Source organism: Lathyrus oleraceus, chromosome 4 (genome assembly GCF_024323335.1).
Source record: "Lathyrus oleraceus cultivar Zhongwan6 chromosome 4, CAAS_Psat_ZW6_1.0, whole genome shotgun sequence".
NCBI lineage: Eukaryota > Viridiplantae > Streptophyta > Magnoliopsida > Fabales > Fabaceae > Lathyrus > Lathyrus oleraceus.
The window spans coordinates 69,368,472-69,384,979 of NC_066582.1; the positions used below are offsets into that span (position 1 = coordinate 69,368,472).

General features: G+C 34.5%; 1 protein-coding gene across 2 annotated transcripts; it reads right to left on the reverse strand.

The window, feature by feature from the left end:
- Positions 1-1,974: 1,974 nt before the first annotated feature.
- LOC127073433 (dicer-like protein 4) lies at positions 1,975-16,247 on the reverse strand. Of its 2 annotated transcripts, XM_051014581.1 has the most exons (25): positions 15,957-16,247; positions 15,629-15,806; positions 15,338-15,448; positions 14,465-14,605; positions 14,255-14,327; positions 12,755-12,819; positions 12,414-12,542; positions 12,202-12,330; positions 11,242-11,380; positions 10,906-11,002; positions 10,593-10,785; positions 9,342-9,502; positions 9,054-9,260; positions 8,669-8,931; positions 7,957-8,231; positions 7,455-7,885; positions 7,153-7,253; positions 6,127-6,332; positions 5,797-6,006; positions 4,553-5,014; positions 4,179-4,451; positions 3,645-3,974; positions 2,847-3,159; positions 2,644-2,737; positions 1,975-2,422 (listed from the first exon to the last, which is right to left on the reverse strand). In XM_051014581.1, the coding sequence occupies exons 1-25, from the start codon at positions 16,106-16,108 to the stop codon at positions 2,257-2,259; spliced, it is 4,899 nt and encodes a 1,632-aa protein (XP_050870538.1). In that variant the 5' UTR covers positions 16,109-16,247; the 3' UTR covers positions 1,975-2,256. The 2 variants fall into 2 exon arrangements, with proteins under 2 accessions (XP_050870538.1, XP_050870539.1); XM_051014582.1 differs by lacking the exons at positions 12,755-12,819; positions 14,255-14,327; positions 14,465-14,605; ... (1 more) ...; positions 15,629-15,806; positions 15,957-16,247 and having other exon boundaries at positions 11,242-11,375; positions 12,414-12,544.
- Between the last annotated feature and the right edge of the window lie 261 nt (positions 16,248-16,508).

Sequence of the window (16,508 nt, forward strand, 5' to 3'; positions counted from 1 at the left end):
ATCGTCATCGCCGAATCAACGATTTTCTCAAACATGTTCACATCCGCACATTAATGGATGTAGAACAGAGACTTCTGATCCTCCTTCCTCAGATCACACTGAGCATTTCTCTACGCATCTGTTGTATTTTTTTGGAAGTGCAACCTGAACGTAACCATCGTTGATAAGATCAAGAACATCTTGAGCTCCAAACAAAACACGCATATGAATCATCCAACGATTCCAGTTCTTACCATCGGACACTGGAAGCTTGGTGCTTAGATTGCTTCCGTTCATCTTCAACCTTTGTGCAATACACTCAGATCTCAGCTAAACACAGTGTTTCCCAATCCCACAAAATCAAGATATATGATTCTGTTCCGATTCTGAACAAAAATTCAACATGAATTCTTCGAACAAAAATCAATCACACAACGCCTCACCGTTTCATTAGTGTTTCCCGTGGATCTGAACCGAAGCTCTAGATACCAATTGTTGGTGCACAAGGTGATACAAATGAACAATGAAGAGAGAGAGAGAGAGAGAGAGAGAGAGAGAGAGAGAGAAGAGAGAACAATAATAAACTTCCACTACTCTTGAAATAGTTACAAAATGATTGCACAGAAAATTGCACACACACAGTGCAAAAGGAATAAATGTACAATTTGTTCACACCACTCACTTGCTTAAATACAAGTGGAACTTCAGGAGAAATACTAAAATACCCTCTAACAAACTTTGTCTACAAGTTTCTCAAAATATGAATTAATTCTAACAAATACTACTTTGCAATGTCGTGCACTTGCAGTTTGCGTCATTCCTCAAGACATGTTGTTTTCATCTAATGGTGTGTGCAAGCACAAACAATATTTATATGATTTACAATAGACACCTAGAGCATTTTATAAGAAATTTCTCTTTACTATACTTAAATTGTATTTTACTCAATCAATTTGATTCCTTTCTATTTACTCACAATACTTCTAGAAATTTCTCTTTACTATACTTAAATTGTATTTTACTCAGGCAATTTGATTCCTTTCTATTTACTCACAATACTTCTACTATAGTTATTATTGGTTATGATCTTATATTCAACAACTTATACAATAATTACACGCCTCATTTCATATAAAAGATCTTGGTAACCTGTAGTCTTTTCTTGGCCTTGAGGTTCGATCCACATCAAGGAGCACCTCCTCCATCAACAAAAGTATGCCACATATTTGATTTATATGACTAATCTCGAATTGACTAATCTAATAGATACTCCTCACAAAGTCAATGACTATGAATGACAATTGTACTCATATCCTGTGAATACTTAAAAAAAATACCTATAATGGATATGATAAAAACTCACGAAATAGATACGAATACAAATACTAATAATTATCTATTAAAATAAACAAATTTAAGTGCACGAACGATCTCATCCTATATCCGTAAAATATATACTTATATTATTATAATAAAATTTATATTTATGACTTTTAAAAAATACTCAATATTATGATATTATATATTTAATTTTAGTATAAGTGTCCATTTAATTTCATGATTCAATAATAAAAATCTTTGAATTTTTGTTATTGTTAAAAATTTAAATAAATGATATTTTTTTAATTAATCAATATATTTTTATTAGAATTAGAAGTACTATAAGCACTTAAGTACCCATATAATATGGATACATGCATAAAAATTGATGCCTTAGGAGTATGAGATAAGGTACAAGATATTTTTTAAAGTGCAGTATAGGACGGGTACCTGTCTATTGCCATCGCTAGACCTGATACTTAACACGTTTTCAGTGGTTGGTACATGTTTCTTGGTCCTTTTGTCAATCAGAAAATAATATTTAGACCTGATACTTAACACGTTTTCAGTGGTTGGTACATGTTTCTTGGTCCTTTTGTCAATCAGAAAATAATATTAATGATATTAATATGTAATTGTATTTATCAAATTTCCTAGAATAGTTTAGATAAATCAGAGACAAATCAAAAATTCATTTATTTTCTTTAGTTTGTAAATATTTATTGTAAATTTGTAACTATAGTATATTCGGTTTAATATCAAACCAAAATTACTTACGCACCGTCATACATTGTTTATAGAAAATGTAAATAACAATTAAGCGAAGGTATAGACACTACGACAGAAACATTATCATACAACATATTTCCATTCTGGGACTCTTGCGGCCTTCAATGGATTCTCATATACCGAACTGTTTCGGATTATGCTACATGATATATAATTGTTAGGAGTGTGTCAATTACCATCAGCATTATGCAGATAACCTGCCTTTTGCAGGTACCATAATGCACCCTCAGCTGCACTATTTGCTGCATCTTTCTTCTTTGGCAAGGGTTCCCCGATAAACTCAAAAACCGTATCTGGAGCCTCTTCTATCTTCATCGTCGCTTTGAAAGTGAATCTAAAACGAAGCAAATGTAGTCAACACAGAATCCTCAGAGTCATAATAAAATAAAACATATATAATGCGGCGAGCACTAAATTCTGAGAGCTTTTTATGCTGCGCGGTATCATATACTTTGTATCACATGAATGAGAAATACAGAGAATTTCACAAAATCTGGGTAGTTATACATATTTTTATCAAAAAAATTAAAACCAAAAGGATGATGGGAGACTCACAACTTAAGGTGGTCTGGTCCCTCTTCCTTGCAGCATTCAAATGAAGGAGCTTTCCAGCAATAAGATTGACATATTTCATACAATCGCGATTTTGCTGTTTCGTTGTACCAAGTAATGTGAAAACACAGTAAGAATCAATAGAACATAGGTGCTGGCTCCACTATTTGGCAAAACAAAAGTACTACAGTATTTCTTAATATTACCTGTCTTCGATGAGTCACTAACACAATCACGATTTCGAATGGTTTCGCTAAGCTTTCCCTTAGGAGAAGATTGAAGCCGCTGGGCAACAGGTTTCACATACGAGGAGGATGCATCAGCAGATACCTTCTGGATAGGGCGGATTTCTGTGTTAGCCTTGTTCCGCAGGTCTCCATTAACCATTACTTGTCCGATGGTGGTAGTATCTGTTACATCAATGGGAGTTTCATCATAGCCAATGAGTTTTGGTTCCGTCTTAAATGTTGATTTCATAACATCTTCCAAAGTTTTTGACTTCAGTTTCAAGCCTTGAGCCTGCACATCCACATCCATTTAGTTAAATACAAGCAATATAACTCCTGAAGTTGTAGCCGAGAAAGGTAAAATGCATCTCTCTAAATGATAGTTATAATACTTGCAATTCTCTTTCCAGTAATTGAAAAATACATTTGTTATGTTGATAGGAACCAAACAGATATTGAGTTGTAAAGTGATATGAGTGAAATAACTCCTACAACCAGAGGTGGTTAGAGATACACCAATAAATAAAGAAACAAATACAGCAATCCTGTGCCTTACAAGATGAAAAATAGAAATGAAATGCAAAAGAAAGATAATCCCAATTCTGAGAGAGAACAAAGTTCTCAGCTCATCCCAAACTGCCAAACCAATTCCTAATTCTATAAAAAGCTAAAGCAATATACTCAAATGTTGTGCCACTATGCACTGAGGAAAAATGCAATGTTGGTGTTGAGAAAATGGGGATGAAAGTATGAGAAATCTAAACATATTTATTTTACCGTCAACTTTGAAAATAATAGCTGTGAAGCGATTCTAGAAGCTTCTTTTTTATTTTGGCTGGTCGCATAAACTTTTTCACATACACCGTCCCCAATCACTTTTGCTTCAACTGAAAATGTTTTAGCATGTTTTGATGGCAGAACCTGCAATTCCAAATTATGAGATTGGCAAAGTTCTTGCAAATCTCTAACAGGACTAAGCTGCAAACTTGATGAGAATTTCATGATTGGGTCCAAGAACGAAGTCATAATATTCCAAACTTTGTTCAAATCAAATCCTGAATCAAGAAGAACAGCACCGATACATGATTCAACCAAATCACCTAGGGCCTGAAACAATCCATAATGTCAATTTAGACTCCATATGATTTTTTACAAAGTTACAAAGCAATACAACAAATCCATCAGAACTTCAAAATGGATACAAACATTATACTCAAGTAGAAATGTCATCTCGCACAGGAAAATGTATTTGATATGAAGAACAATAAATTTCTTGGAGCTGCAATATTATAAAAAGGTCACAGTATTTACCTTAGGACTTTTTGGCCCTCCATTATTGCCACTGTCTAATATAGGTCTTCTAATATGGTCCGCATACTTTTTTATTGCCTTGGTCAGATCACTTGAATCACATAGAAGAAATTCATCAAAACAACGATCTACTGCTACACAGGCAAATGCCTTATTATTGACAGACAATGATCTCAGATCCGTCAGTTGGCCAGGCTTTAGTTTGGGATAAGCTGAGTATAGATATGACGTAATCAAATAATCCAAGACAGCATCTCCAAGAAACTCCAATCTCTGCAAAGATTTATCAGATTTTGAAAAATAAAGATCAAAATGTACCACTAGAATTGTCAGAGCTAGAGATAGTAAATCTTATCCAAAAGAAAACTGTTTACCTGATAACAGCCTCCTCCATGCTTATTATAAGAAGGATGTACAAATGCCTGGAGAAGCAAACCCTTATGAACAAAGTGATGTCCTAACCTACCTTCAAGGGAAGGAATGTCTACTTCAGCAGAAAGAGGAAAATAGTCAACACTTCCGGTGCAAATATTAACAACTTGTGAGGCTTCAAAATTTACTTGTATGCCAATCCATTTAAGAAAGGCAAATGCAGCTTTAAAGCCACTGTCAACTATGAATGCCCCCACCAGAGCTTCAACCACATCAGCAATTGTTTTCCTGTGCAACCAATTGTGATTTTTATTACATCGGAGTTGAGTTACACTTCTTTTCTCCTCACCAGAATTTAAACACAAGTGTATGCTGTCTTCAGTTTCTTCGGTACAAACTCTTCGGCAAGGACGGCCAAATGCATAGAATTGGAAGGGATCAAATGCCTGATCAAATATATAAACCTGGAAGAGAGAGCAAGGAGAAACATTAAACGACCTAAGCCATTAAATAAAAATATGCATTTTAAAGCTTGAAACTGACCTCAATATATAGAAAGAAGTTATCTAGGTTATTAGCATTACTAACTTCTCGTTCAATTAATTTTTATATCAGAGTAAGGGGCACTTCAGTAATTACAATCTGATAGAAACAGGTCTCAATAGGAAGTATTTGTGAACAACAACTGGATATTATTGATTAATCTTTGGAAAAAAAGTTCTCAATCAGAGATATCGAGAGTAATGTTACACAGAAAAGTTAAACAACCCACTATGCCTTGCCAATTTCCGATTTATTCAACATAAAAGCCTAATAACTGACATGAATAATTAATTAATGAAACATAACTGACAGAAAGATAAAACATAAACCATAACTGTCTTAAAATAACTGCTTGACAGAATAGAAACTGTCACATTCAATTTCAGTTCCTAGTAATTCTTAATAGGAGGTCTAACACAATCCTTGCTTAAGAATTGTATATAGGTTTGGGTTTATGTAATTCCTAGCAGTAGTACTGTCAGTTGAAAGCCTGCCTACAAAATTTGGGGGACCTTATTCTCTAAAGAGAAATGTTAAGGACTGCACCAGGGGCACTGTGCACTCTTTAAGAGGTTAAAAAAATAATGTTATTTTTTCCATAAATGTGTGTAAAGAGTGCACCTAGGGCTTGTTGGAAAAGGCTTTTCCCCAAATATTAGTACTTTATTATTTAGGTAATGAAAAAACACGAGTATAACTTTACCTGCAAATTGCGCCTAATAGCCAACTTGAACAAATTGGAGTTATTAACAACATTGGAACGCTTGCTGGTAAGGTCTCCTTCATGAAAGCTGTCATGCAAGAGAAAAAAATGACGTCCAACCGCAAATTTAAGGAAAGCATCACCAAGCACTTCAAGTCTTTCAAGGGAAAAACGCTCCTGACACTTCTCGGTGGTGAGAGCCTCTAGAACCTAGAAATTATTCATGATTGTTAGCAGCTCTAAACTACAACAATAATCTGTACTAGTACTATATATATACTGCATTTGTTTGGTCAAAAGGAATAACATGTGCATTTGATACAGCCTTACTCTAAGGGCACTAATTTCAGCTGCCTCTGAGAAGGAGGAATATAGCTGGTGCTTCAGTTCAATGGCAACCAGCAAGTTTCCAAGACGATGCATAATTGAAGGTAGCAAAGATATTGAACTACCAATATCCTTTGAAAAGCCTACTATTTTCAGCTCGCATAGCTCAGGAGGCAAATAAATAAAGTATTCCTCTAGCTCAAGTGGCTCTGTCATTAACAAATTAAAATCTTCAATTATTTAAAGAGGAATTATCTGAATGCAAGAAAAATGAAAAATCTAGATATAACCCATCAATGCGAAAATATAAGAAATACACATTCATCGGTAGGCTATCATTGATTTTATGGTAGTATACCATGTGCATACGGTGGAATCAAGCAGAAGCTATTTAATTTAGGATTGTGTATCTGTATATCATTGTAATTGACATCTATTTCATTTTTCTCTGGATAATATGATTTTGAAGGGAATAAGATCCCAAACCGAAAGGAAAACATCATAGCCATTTAGCTTCTACAGAAATGACCTTGGACCCAAATTGCCAAGGTCCAACCTCCTTCCTAGGACACAGCAGCAAACCTCTCAGTTCAACAGGTACACAAAGCCAATTCAATAATATTTCTTGGAATTTGGGCTGAGCCTAACTCATCTCTACCAAACCGGCTTGTAAAGTGAGGGCTGCCCAAGCTTTATAAACACTACACATGTCATATCTCTAAGAAATGTGAGACTAAATCCACCCCTTCAAACCCAACACAATTAAGGTGTTGGAGGCTGCAATGAAGGCAAGCCAAATGCCACAATTAGGCGACTAGGGGGGACCGCAATGAAGACGGAGTTTTCAACAATATTGGACAGAAAGGGGCTTAAACCAGTTGCCATAGCTTCATAAGTTATTAGTAACTATACACACACCCACACAACCTATTGGACCTGAAACGTGGTAAAAATCAAGCATGCTAAAAATAATAATTACTTAGACAAACAAGATATAACACCCAAAAAATAGGATATTCAACAAAGTACCAGCATCCCCATGCCTTCGATTGTGTAGCAGGTTGTGCAAATTGAAGAGTGGTTTTGCCTGTAGAAGTGGTTGTTCGGGGCATTTGAGAGTAATGGAGAACCTGGCATCCAAGCATGAAAGATTTGTTGTCAAAGTTCAGTACAAATATATGGTATTCCAAATTACATGCACAAAATCTGTGATGTCTGATTCTATCAATAGCTCTCATAAATCTAAATGTTTTTATCAATAAAAAGAAATCAGGGATGCAAAACCAAGAGTGAAATAAGGATGCATCAATAAGAATACTTGATATACATACTTTTCATGTAAGTGATCCACGTAGCTTGAAGTGTCAGAATCTTTAAAAGGGCTGAATCCATTCTTTTCATAAATAACATTTGTGACAAAAAAGAAGACCTTCGTATGTGGAGTATACACTAAACTATTCTCAATATCTCTAATACTTTTGTAACCATTGGCAAGTTGCAGATGATTATCCAAAGGGGTAACCTTTTTATCCAATGTATCTTCTGGATGCCTGAAGATTGGTGAACAAAGGCATCTCTTCACTGTCTTCCAATCTACTTTCATCACGTCATCATATTCTTTCAATATGACTGGAAGCAAAAGGTAGAAGGTTGATGTGTGTGTGTTAGATTCAGCACTCAATTCTACAAAATTAGAAACAAATTCTAATCTATCAAGAATAACTTTGAGGAACATTTCTTGAAAATTCTCCGCCATCTTAATCTGCAAGATCGAAAAGCCTGAACATTAGATTAAAATTTTATTTTCTCTTTTTTGTTAACAAAGTTATTTACCTCATCATTGTTGAATTCTACAACTCCAAATGGAATAAATTTTGTCATCACAGATCTACCGTGAGCAAGATGAAGATCAAGTTCCAGTTTCTCTGCCTCCATTGGAAGACGAGTCATGATAAACAAGCCAAACTTTTTATAGACCCTATCCTCCGGAGTGGGGCAAAATTTAATGTAGTAGGAGTTGAGACGGACAGTTTTCTCCGCATTTCTCCATGACTGTTCAAAGGCAGAAGGAACTAGCATCTCATATAATTCTCCTCTTGAAATGTCATCTGCAAATAAATGAAAGTTAATATAGCACTCACACCTTAACCATATTGTTACATCTCTAGAACCATAAACTAATAATAATCAATAAAATAATAATAATAATAATAATACTAGTACTACAACCGAAAACGGATAAAGAAATCCTCAATAAACCTTGAAGCATGCAACGATACAAAGAGTTTAATTTTAATCCACTGAGAAATAAATTTTTACACTATCTTCTGATCATGTGTTACCACATCATCAAAATAGTAGACTATGATAATAACTGCCTGAGAGGAAAAATTCTTTCAGTGATGTGGCAACATGAATGGTGCTGGATAATGTAAGCATGCTCAGTATTTTATTTGAAAATATAATGTTTGGAGTTAAGTTTTGACAGTCTAGTGAAAGATAATGAAAGCAGCAATGACTAATCAGAGTGCAGCTGAATTTTGACCTTCACACTCATCTGAATCAGAAGAGCCCAAATCCTTCTCTGGCTCTGCATCACTTTGCTTTGGCAAGAGACAGTCATTTAAAGAACCTAATTTATACAGTTCTTCAATTGTTTTCAGACATGCGTCTCTTTTTGAAGCTTCCATAGAGAAATGTGGCGCGCTCACAATTTGATGTATCGGAGCATTTGAAGGCAAAGTTATCTGGCAGACAGTTCCCCCTGAATCATCATAGTAAAAGAAACTTGGCTTGGGATCAAAGAACCTGAAAAGATAGGTTAACAATATTCACACATAAGATTTACACTCCATTTCCCTGAAACTCCTTAGTGGAGTATATATTTTGGATCAAACAAAGGTCAGTCAAAAGCTTAAATAAGCCCATACTCATCATGTGGAAGCTTTGAGCAATACTGGTGAAGCAACGAGATACTGTATCCCGCACTGACTGAGGCACCAGATGAATCAACTCTGAAAATCTTTTCCACAGGGATGTTGTGTGTCTCACTGGATGTTCGGACAGCAATTTCCATATTCATTCGAAGTTCATCTTTCTCAAAACCATCAATTATGGCTAATTCCTTCTCATTGCCGCTGCAATATTAAGATTCCATAAATAACGAGAAGGACAGATTTGCATAGATTCCTTTAAAAATATCTAAATTGTAAAGGTACCTGTCAACCAAAAATGCATATTCTGAACGAGGCATACGGGCACGGCCTCTTGACTGTATAAAACTTGCAACGGTTTCTGGTAGATCAAACCGTATGACAAGGCAACATGTCTGAATATCAAGACCTTCTTCACCCACTTTGGTGGCAACCAACAGATTTAACTGTTAAGGGTGTGATCCAAATAAGCATGTTACTAAACTCAACTCTTAAGCTAGGCCATATATTGCATATTTAAACCATTAACAAAATTATCTTTCTGTATTAATTGCCATTTATTACCTTAACACCATCTATGCTTGAAATGCATGCAGAGAAGTAAATGACATTTTACATTCTATTTAATAGTGTTTGAAGGTTCGTAAAAAGGAAACGAAGTGAAAGAAAATGTTGGAAAGTTGAAGGGTGCAGAGTGCCGACTCAATATATTTATTGCCACATCAGTGAGAGTAATATAAAATTAAATAACTTTAAGTTTAGAGTAGCAAATGATTAAGGCTTTGCTAGGAAATTTACCAATTTTAAGCTTGTAACTTGCGTCTTATAGCTATAAGCTCATATGTTAAACAAAATAGTTGTTCAGTAACGTAATTTTTTCACAAGCTAATAGCTTATTTTAACTGACTTATAACTTTTTTATAAGCTAATTCAAATAGTTTATAGCTTAAAGCTTATTATTTTTTCTTTCAATTTTACCCCTGCTATCTTTATTGAAAAAAATAAATATTAGTTAAATGTCTTTTTATATCATTTTACAATTATAAGTTAGTTCAACCACTAATTTTATCAAACACGACAAATTCAACCAACTAGCTTATTTGCTATTAGCTAGCTTATAAGCTATCGGCTATAAGCTCAAACGCGATAAACGAACTTATCAGCTATTAGTTATTTTTTATCAAACAGAGCCTAAAAATAAAATAACTTTTATCAAGCTGTTAAATCCATTTATGCATGAGCAGTAGTGTAGTTTAACTCATTTTCATCAAACTGAACGAAAAAATAGCATACAAGATCAGACAGACTATTCCACTCTCACAGTAACGTATTTCAAAGTCAACAAATGAAATCCATAATTACTTTTTGTTTAAATATAATATATTATTTCCTTTTCTTACTATTCTATTTTTCTGTTTATTTTATTTTCCTTATATCAATCGTGAAATTAAGGAATTGATTGATTGTACTTTCTCCTATAAAAGGAGCACCTTTATTCATAAAATACATCTAAAATATTATTCTCTACAATCTTACCTCTCCTGAGCGAAACTTCTCAACAATTGTGTTCATGGTCTTCCGTGACATACTCTTCACTCCCGCATGGACTCCTACAAGAAAATCATTTTTCCATTGTCTTAAAAGCTGGAGCTGCTGTAGTATGTATGACAGGGATCTTGCAGTCACAATTCTATTCACAAAAATTATACATTTCCTGTTCTGTTGCAACCTGAAATAGGAACATTTGATCAGAACTTATATATACATTAGACACGTGCTAAATATGTCTGAAAAAACTGTTTAAAAAGCACAATTTGTCAAATATTGTGAACGGAACGAGGTTGCCAACCTAAAACTCGTCAGTATCCCAATGAGGCGTAAGAGCTTTGCTGAGAAAAAAGGCTCCTTTAGTATTTCCAAAGAAGATGGATCAGAAACACTGTCACCTACAGATTTGCAAAACAAGACAATAAAATGTGCTTTATAAAAATACATACCTAAGAACTCTGTTCTAAACATATCATACAATTACAATAATGAGTAGATTAATTTATTGCCAGATAAACCATAACCTAACATCACGTAAAACGTCAGCACAATTACGAGTGCATGGATTTTGTTAAAAAATTCAGAGGCAACAGCTCGAAAATTCTGTAACAGAGAACACACAGCAATGTTAAAATACCTGTCATGCATTTGGAAGTAAGTAGTTCAGCTACCTTTGCAAGATATTTATCACATACAGACTCGTCACTTGAAATTCCTTCTGCCTCAACTAATGCTTGCCTCTCAGAAAGATCGCCGCTCAAAAGAATACGGCTAGCCTTGGAAGGTGAACAAGAATATTAAAGAAGGAAAAAGAATAACAATCAAACAATAACTTCCCAATTAACACAAATAAAGATAAACAACTAGCAAGCTAGAATATTTTGTAGGAAATCAAACTTAATATGAAAACTAACCATATATATATTAAGATATAATAGTATAAGAAAAATGCTTTATGTAACAAAATGAAAGATAAACGAGTGATATGGCATTAATGTGACCCCTTTTTAAGCCACCACTACCCATGAATTCCACAAATGCCGGAAGATACATCCATCAAAGATAATACACATCATGATTCATGAATTTCACGAAGATAATTCATCGTATTAAATAGCAACGCTGATAGTATAATTACATAATACACTGTCAATATATAGCAATAAATGGTTTTGGATAAAAGAATAACTGTGTAGTTGTGGGTATAGTAAAAGGAGGATATTGCTATGTTATATTTTATTTGAATCTCATATAAAATAAGATATATTCAAGTATTTAAAACATTAAAGCTATTATAGCCATTGTTCCCCAAATTTCCCGTAGTCAACCCCGACAATAAATCAGAAATAGACTAAAGCTATGGCAGTAATGAACTTCAGGAGAAATAAATGCCCCAAAGCAGCCAGTGAAGAAGAGAAGAGTACACGGACTCTAAGGTAGGCTTCTGCTTCATAATTGAAGGGGCAATTTAAACAAGTCATGCTCAATAACAAAACAAAGTGCACTTATAGACACCAATAGACACCATGAATAATAATATTTATTAAAGTTAAATGATTGCAAATATAAGACTTGTAATCAGATCCAGGAGTTTTACCTGCAACGCTCCCCAAATGCCAAGACTCCCGAGACAAAAGACCACATTATCGTGCACCCGATTGAGAAGTTTCTTTGTGCTCATCCGTTTCTCGTGATCTTCTATGCTTCTACCAAGGGTTTCTATGCACTGCTAACATGAAACAAAGCAGTGATCGGGTATACCTTGTTCATCTATCATCTTAAGATCCATAAGAGAGAGCAGAGGTGTACCTGGCATTTAATCTCTTCAATTTTCCAGTACAAGTTAGATTCCATATTTGCAGTCGAACTATAATGATATATCTGAACTGCAGGAGTGGTGACAAAAGATTCCAATGCCGTGTCTTCAACTGAGTATACCTACAAATAATATCCAAATCATTAGGGATGAGCAACAATGCCCGCCGTCTAACCAGTGCAAGTAGGTAATTTTTAACAAGAACCCTTGATCAATGTATCAGCTTTCTTGCACAGGACAGGAAGGTAAAAGTTTGACACCGGATTTTTACGATGGCTACAAATGATGCTCTTAAAGTTAATTTATTTGACAAATAATACTATGCAAACCCTACCTTAGCATCAAGCATTTGTTCGAGACTATTGATGCTTTTCGGTAGATTTGCTGCAGTAGAACCACCTGAAAATGAAACATATAAGATCAGAAAATGGAGGATTTTTTTTGTTTTTACCGTAAACTACAACACTTAGAGCATTCAGCAAAGGTGCTTCATCTCCCGAGTATATAAGCAATTAGCAAGAAAAAAAGAATACACTATTAACAATGTAGGCAACATAGGGTAACACCCTTGAAGAACTAGTCGAATATAAGAATGACAACATTCATATTGTTTGAATATTAGAGATAGAGAGAGAAGAATGAACTTCATTATTTAGTACGGGTAAGTGGTATTTAGTCCGTTAAGGAACTAGGTATTTATAGATCAGTAACTAACTTGTGCTAACTAAGCACAAATAGTTACATCAGTTGCAAAACTAAACTAGGCTAAGACTATAGTTACTCTAATGTCATTTCATACATATGAGGATTTTGCTATGCCTCTATTCATGTCCTCCACCTCTCTATCTTGGAAAGTCTCATACTGAGATAACAAACTCTTTTTTCTTTGTTTTGTTTTACATTCCTCTCCTTTCTCTTCCTCTATTCTCTTTTTTCCTCTCCCTTCATTTCCTCAATTATTTATTTGGTTTCATTTTACTTTCTTCTTTTTTTTTTGTTTTTAAGAATTTCGTCTAACTTCCTCTGTTTTGGGATTTTTCCTAATAATTTGTATTTCTTATGCTATGTTATGTTCTATCCTCTTTGTATAACATTCTAAATACAAAGAGAATAGAACATAGCATAGTATAAGAAATACAAATTATTAGAAAAAACACAAAAATATGGAAAGTTGGAGAAAATACCTAAAAAACAATGAAAAAGAAGGGAGCAAAGTGAAACCAAATAAAAAAGTGAGGAAATGAAAGGACATGAAAAAAGAGAATAGAGGAAGAGAAAGGAGAGGAAAGAAAAACAAAACAAATAAAAAAGAGATTGTCATCTCAGTATGAGACTTGCCAAGGTAGAGGTGGAGAATGTTTGCTACATAGAAGATGTTTCACTCTACGCGATCCACTATTAACAACACTGCTTGAGAATCCTTATATTAAATCTTAGGGGTTTTGATCTTTATCTTTATTAGTTATTTGATCCTTACTTGATTAGGGTTAGATTCTAGTACCTAATATGACTATTGCAATAAAACAAGGTTAGGGTTTTGTCTTTGATAACAAATCACATCATAAACTCACGAGCACTTGGATGAGATCTTGGATGCGATGGTAAGGAATCGCTTCCAACTTAACCAAAGGTCTTAGGTTCGAACTCAGTCCTAGACACGCAGAGGATACCCGATTTATACCAACAAAAAAATCACATCATAACACACCATATGGCATTACTATTCAGAGTCTATTCTTTTTCTCTTTCGTTCCCCAAACCCTAAATCTTCATGAATATCACAATTAAATATGGAATTAAATAGAAACATTGAAGATAAGCATTATTACTTTACCTCTTCCTACAACAGGGGAAGCAGTCATGCCAAATATTCGGGGAACCTTTGTGGAATTATTTTTGTAAAAGACCTGATAAATTGCCAAATTGAAACATTGCCATCATGAAATTAAAAAGAAACGATGGAAATGGAAATGTTTTTTATTCATAAAAATGTATAGCATTCTCCATTGTGAATGGTTTTGATATTGACAAAAATGAAATTTACTTTCATAATTTCAGCATAAGGATGGCTGCTTTTGACTTGAGCATGATGGCATTCGTCAAATATTAAAAGTGCGATCATCTCCATCTTCATGAAACAATGAGATAAGTTGTGAAGTAATATTTGTGGGGTCATAACAAGAACCTGAAAAGGGGAAAAAAACAAAAACATAGTACAAACTTAGAACCAACAAACTCCATTAGATGAAAATTCTAACTAAAGAATATTAATAGATGCCAAAAACTCTGGAGCTAATTTACTCATTTATTTATTTATTTAATTGCATGAATCGAATTTAATTGTTGTTCACAACATTCTTTCATTAGCTTTTGCTTCAAGTCGTTGTATCAGCAACACATCAGACGTACAACACAAAAGTAGTGTTGTCTGTGGCGGAGAGCCAAAATGCTGCCATAACGGACGCTTTGCGACCACGTTATAGCGGAAAAACAAGCAATATCAGCCAATATTTACCATAGTGGCAAAATCAAAACCGCCAAGTATATCCGTCATAGCGGCAAAATCAAAACCGCCACGTATATCCGTCGTAGTGGCAAAATCAAAACCGCCACGTATATCGGTCATAGCGGCAAAATCAAAACCGCCACGTATATCCGTCATAGCGGCAAAATCAAAACCGCCACGTATATCCATCAAAACCGCCATGTATATCCGTCATAGCGGCAAAATCAAAACCGCCATGTATATCCGTCATAGCGGCAAAATCAAAACCGCCACGTATATCCGTCATAGCGGCAAAATCAAAACCGCCATGTATATCCATCATAGCGGCGCAATTGCAGATATTTGATAACACTGCACAAAAACAATGCATGCATCCTAATTAATCTCAACATGAGTAACTGGCATTGTTACCTCATACTGTTCAATCTCCTCCTCCCAATGTTGACGAGATTTCGAGCGCTTGGAACTCCCACAGTAAGTTCCAACTTCAAAATCAGTAGAGTCAGATATAACCTTTGCTTGCTATAGATAAACAAAAAACCAAGATTCAGGAGACACATAATGATTATACCTCACATAACAATCACATTAAACAAGATTCACAATTCTACCATAAATGCAACTTTTCATTCAATAAGAAGGAGCATAAAAAATTGAGACCGACGAAATCACAAGGATTTCAATCGTATAGCAAAAACTCACCTGATGAACTAGAGCAACGGTAGGTGCAAGAAAGACACATACGTCCTTACTCGGCTTCTTGATCAAATGCCTCATTTCATGCATGAGCAACACAGCAATGTGCGTCTTCCCACATCCTGTTCCCAAATAAACAATCACATTTTCCTCCATAGCTTTTTTGCATAACTCCAATTGGTACCTTCCAAAAGCACAAGCAAAACACTCATAAGATTAAAATAAAATAAAAATAAACACAAACAACAACATCACATTTCATACATCGGTAAACGCATTAAAGCCAAACCTACAAACCAAATCAAAAATACACAAGAAAAAAAAAACTACTTACTCTCGTGCAATTATCGTAGGATCTTTTTTGAGTTTGCCTTCATGATTGTTGACTAGGGTAAGATTGAGGGACTGTGGATGATCGAATAGGTCTCCCGAGGTATCCATCGGAAGTTGAACGGTGGCAGCGGTGGAGGAATCTCCGTCCGGCATTGGGTGACTTAACTTGACCTTGTAAACAAAGTTAATGATGGTTAAGTCAGCAAGAAGAAAATAGAGTGAAAATGAGACGACGAACTGGCGTCACTCAGTCACTTTATGAATAGTACGATTGCGTGACCCAACAATGATTCCCTCATGTTTTATGCCTCATTTCTTTTGTATTTTTTATATACATATTTAAATATAATTATTTATTATACATGTTTGTAAAAAGTTTTAAACTATCAATTTGTCGTTATAGAATTGTTATTCCTCCACCATTTCCTACCCTAAGAATATTATATTTTAAAAATAAAATAATATATTTATGAATAGTATTTTAAATAGTACATGAACAGTGCGTGAACAGTCAGTGTTTATGAACAATGAACATGATCAGTGACTTAAAATA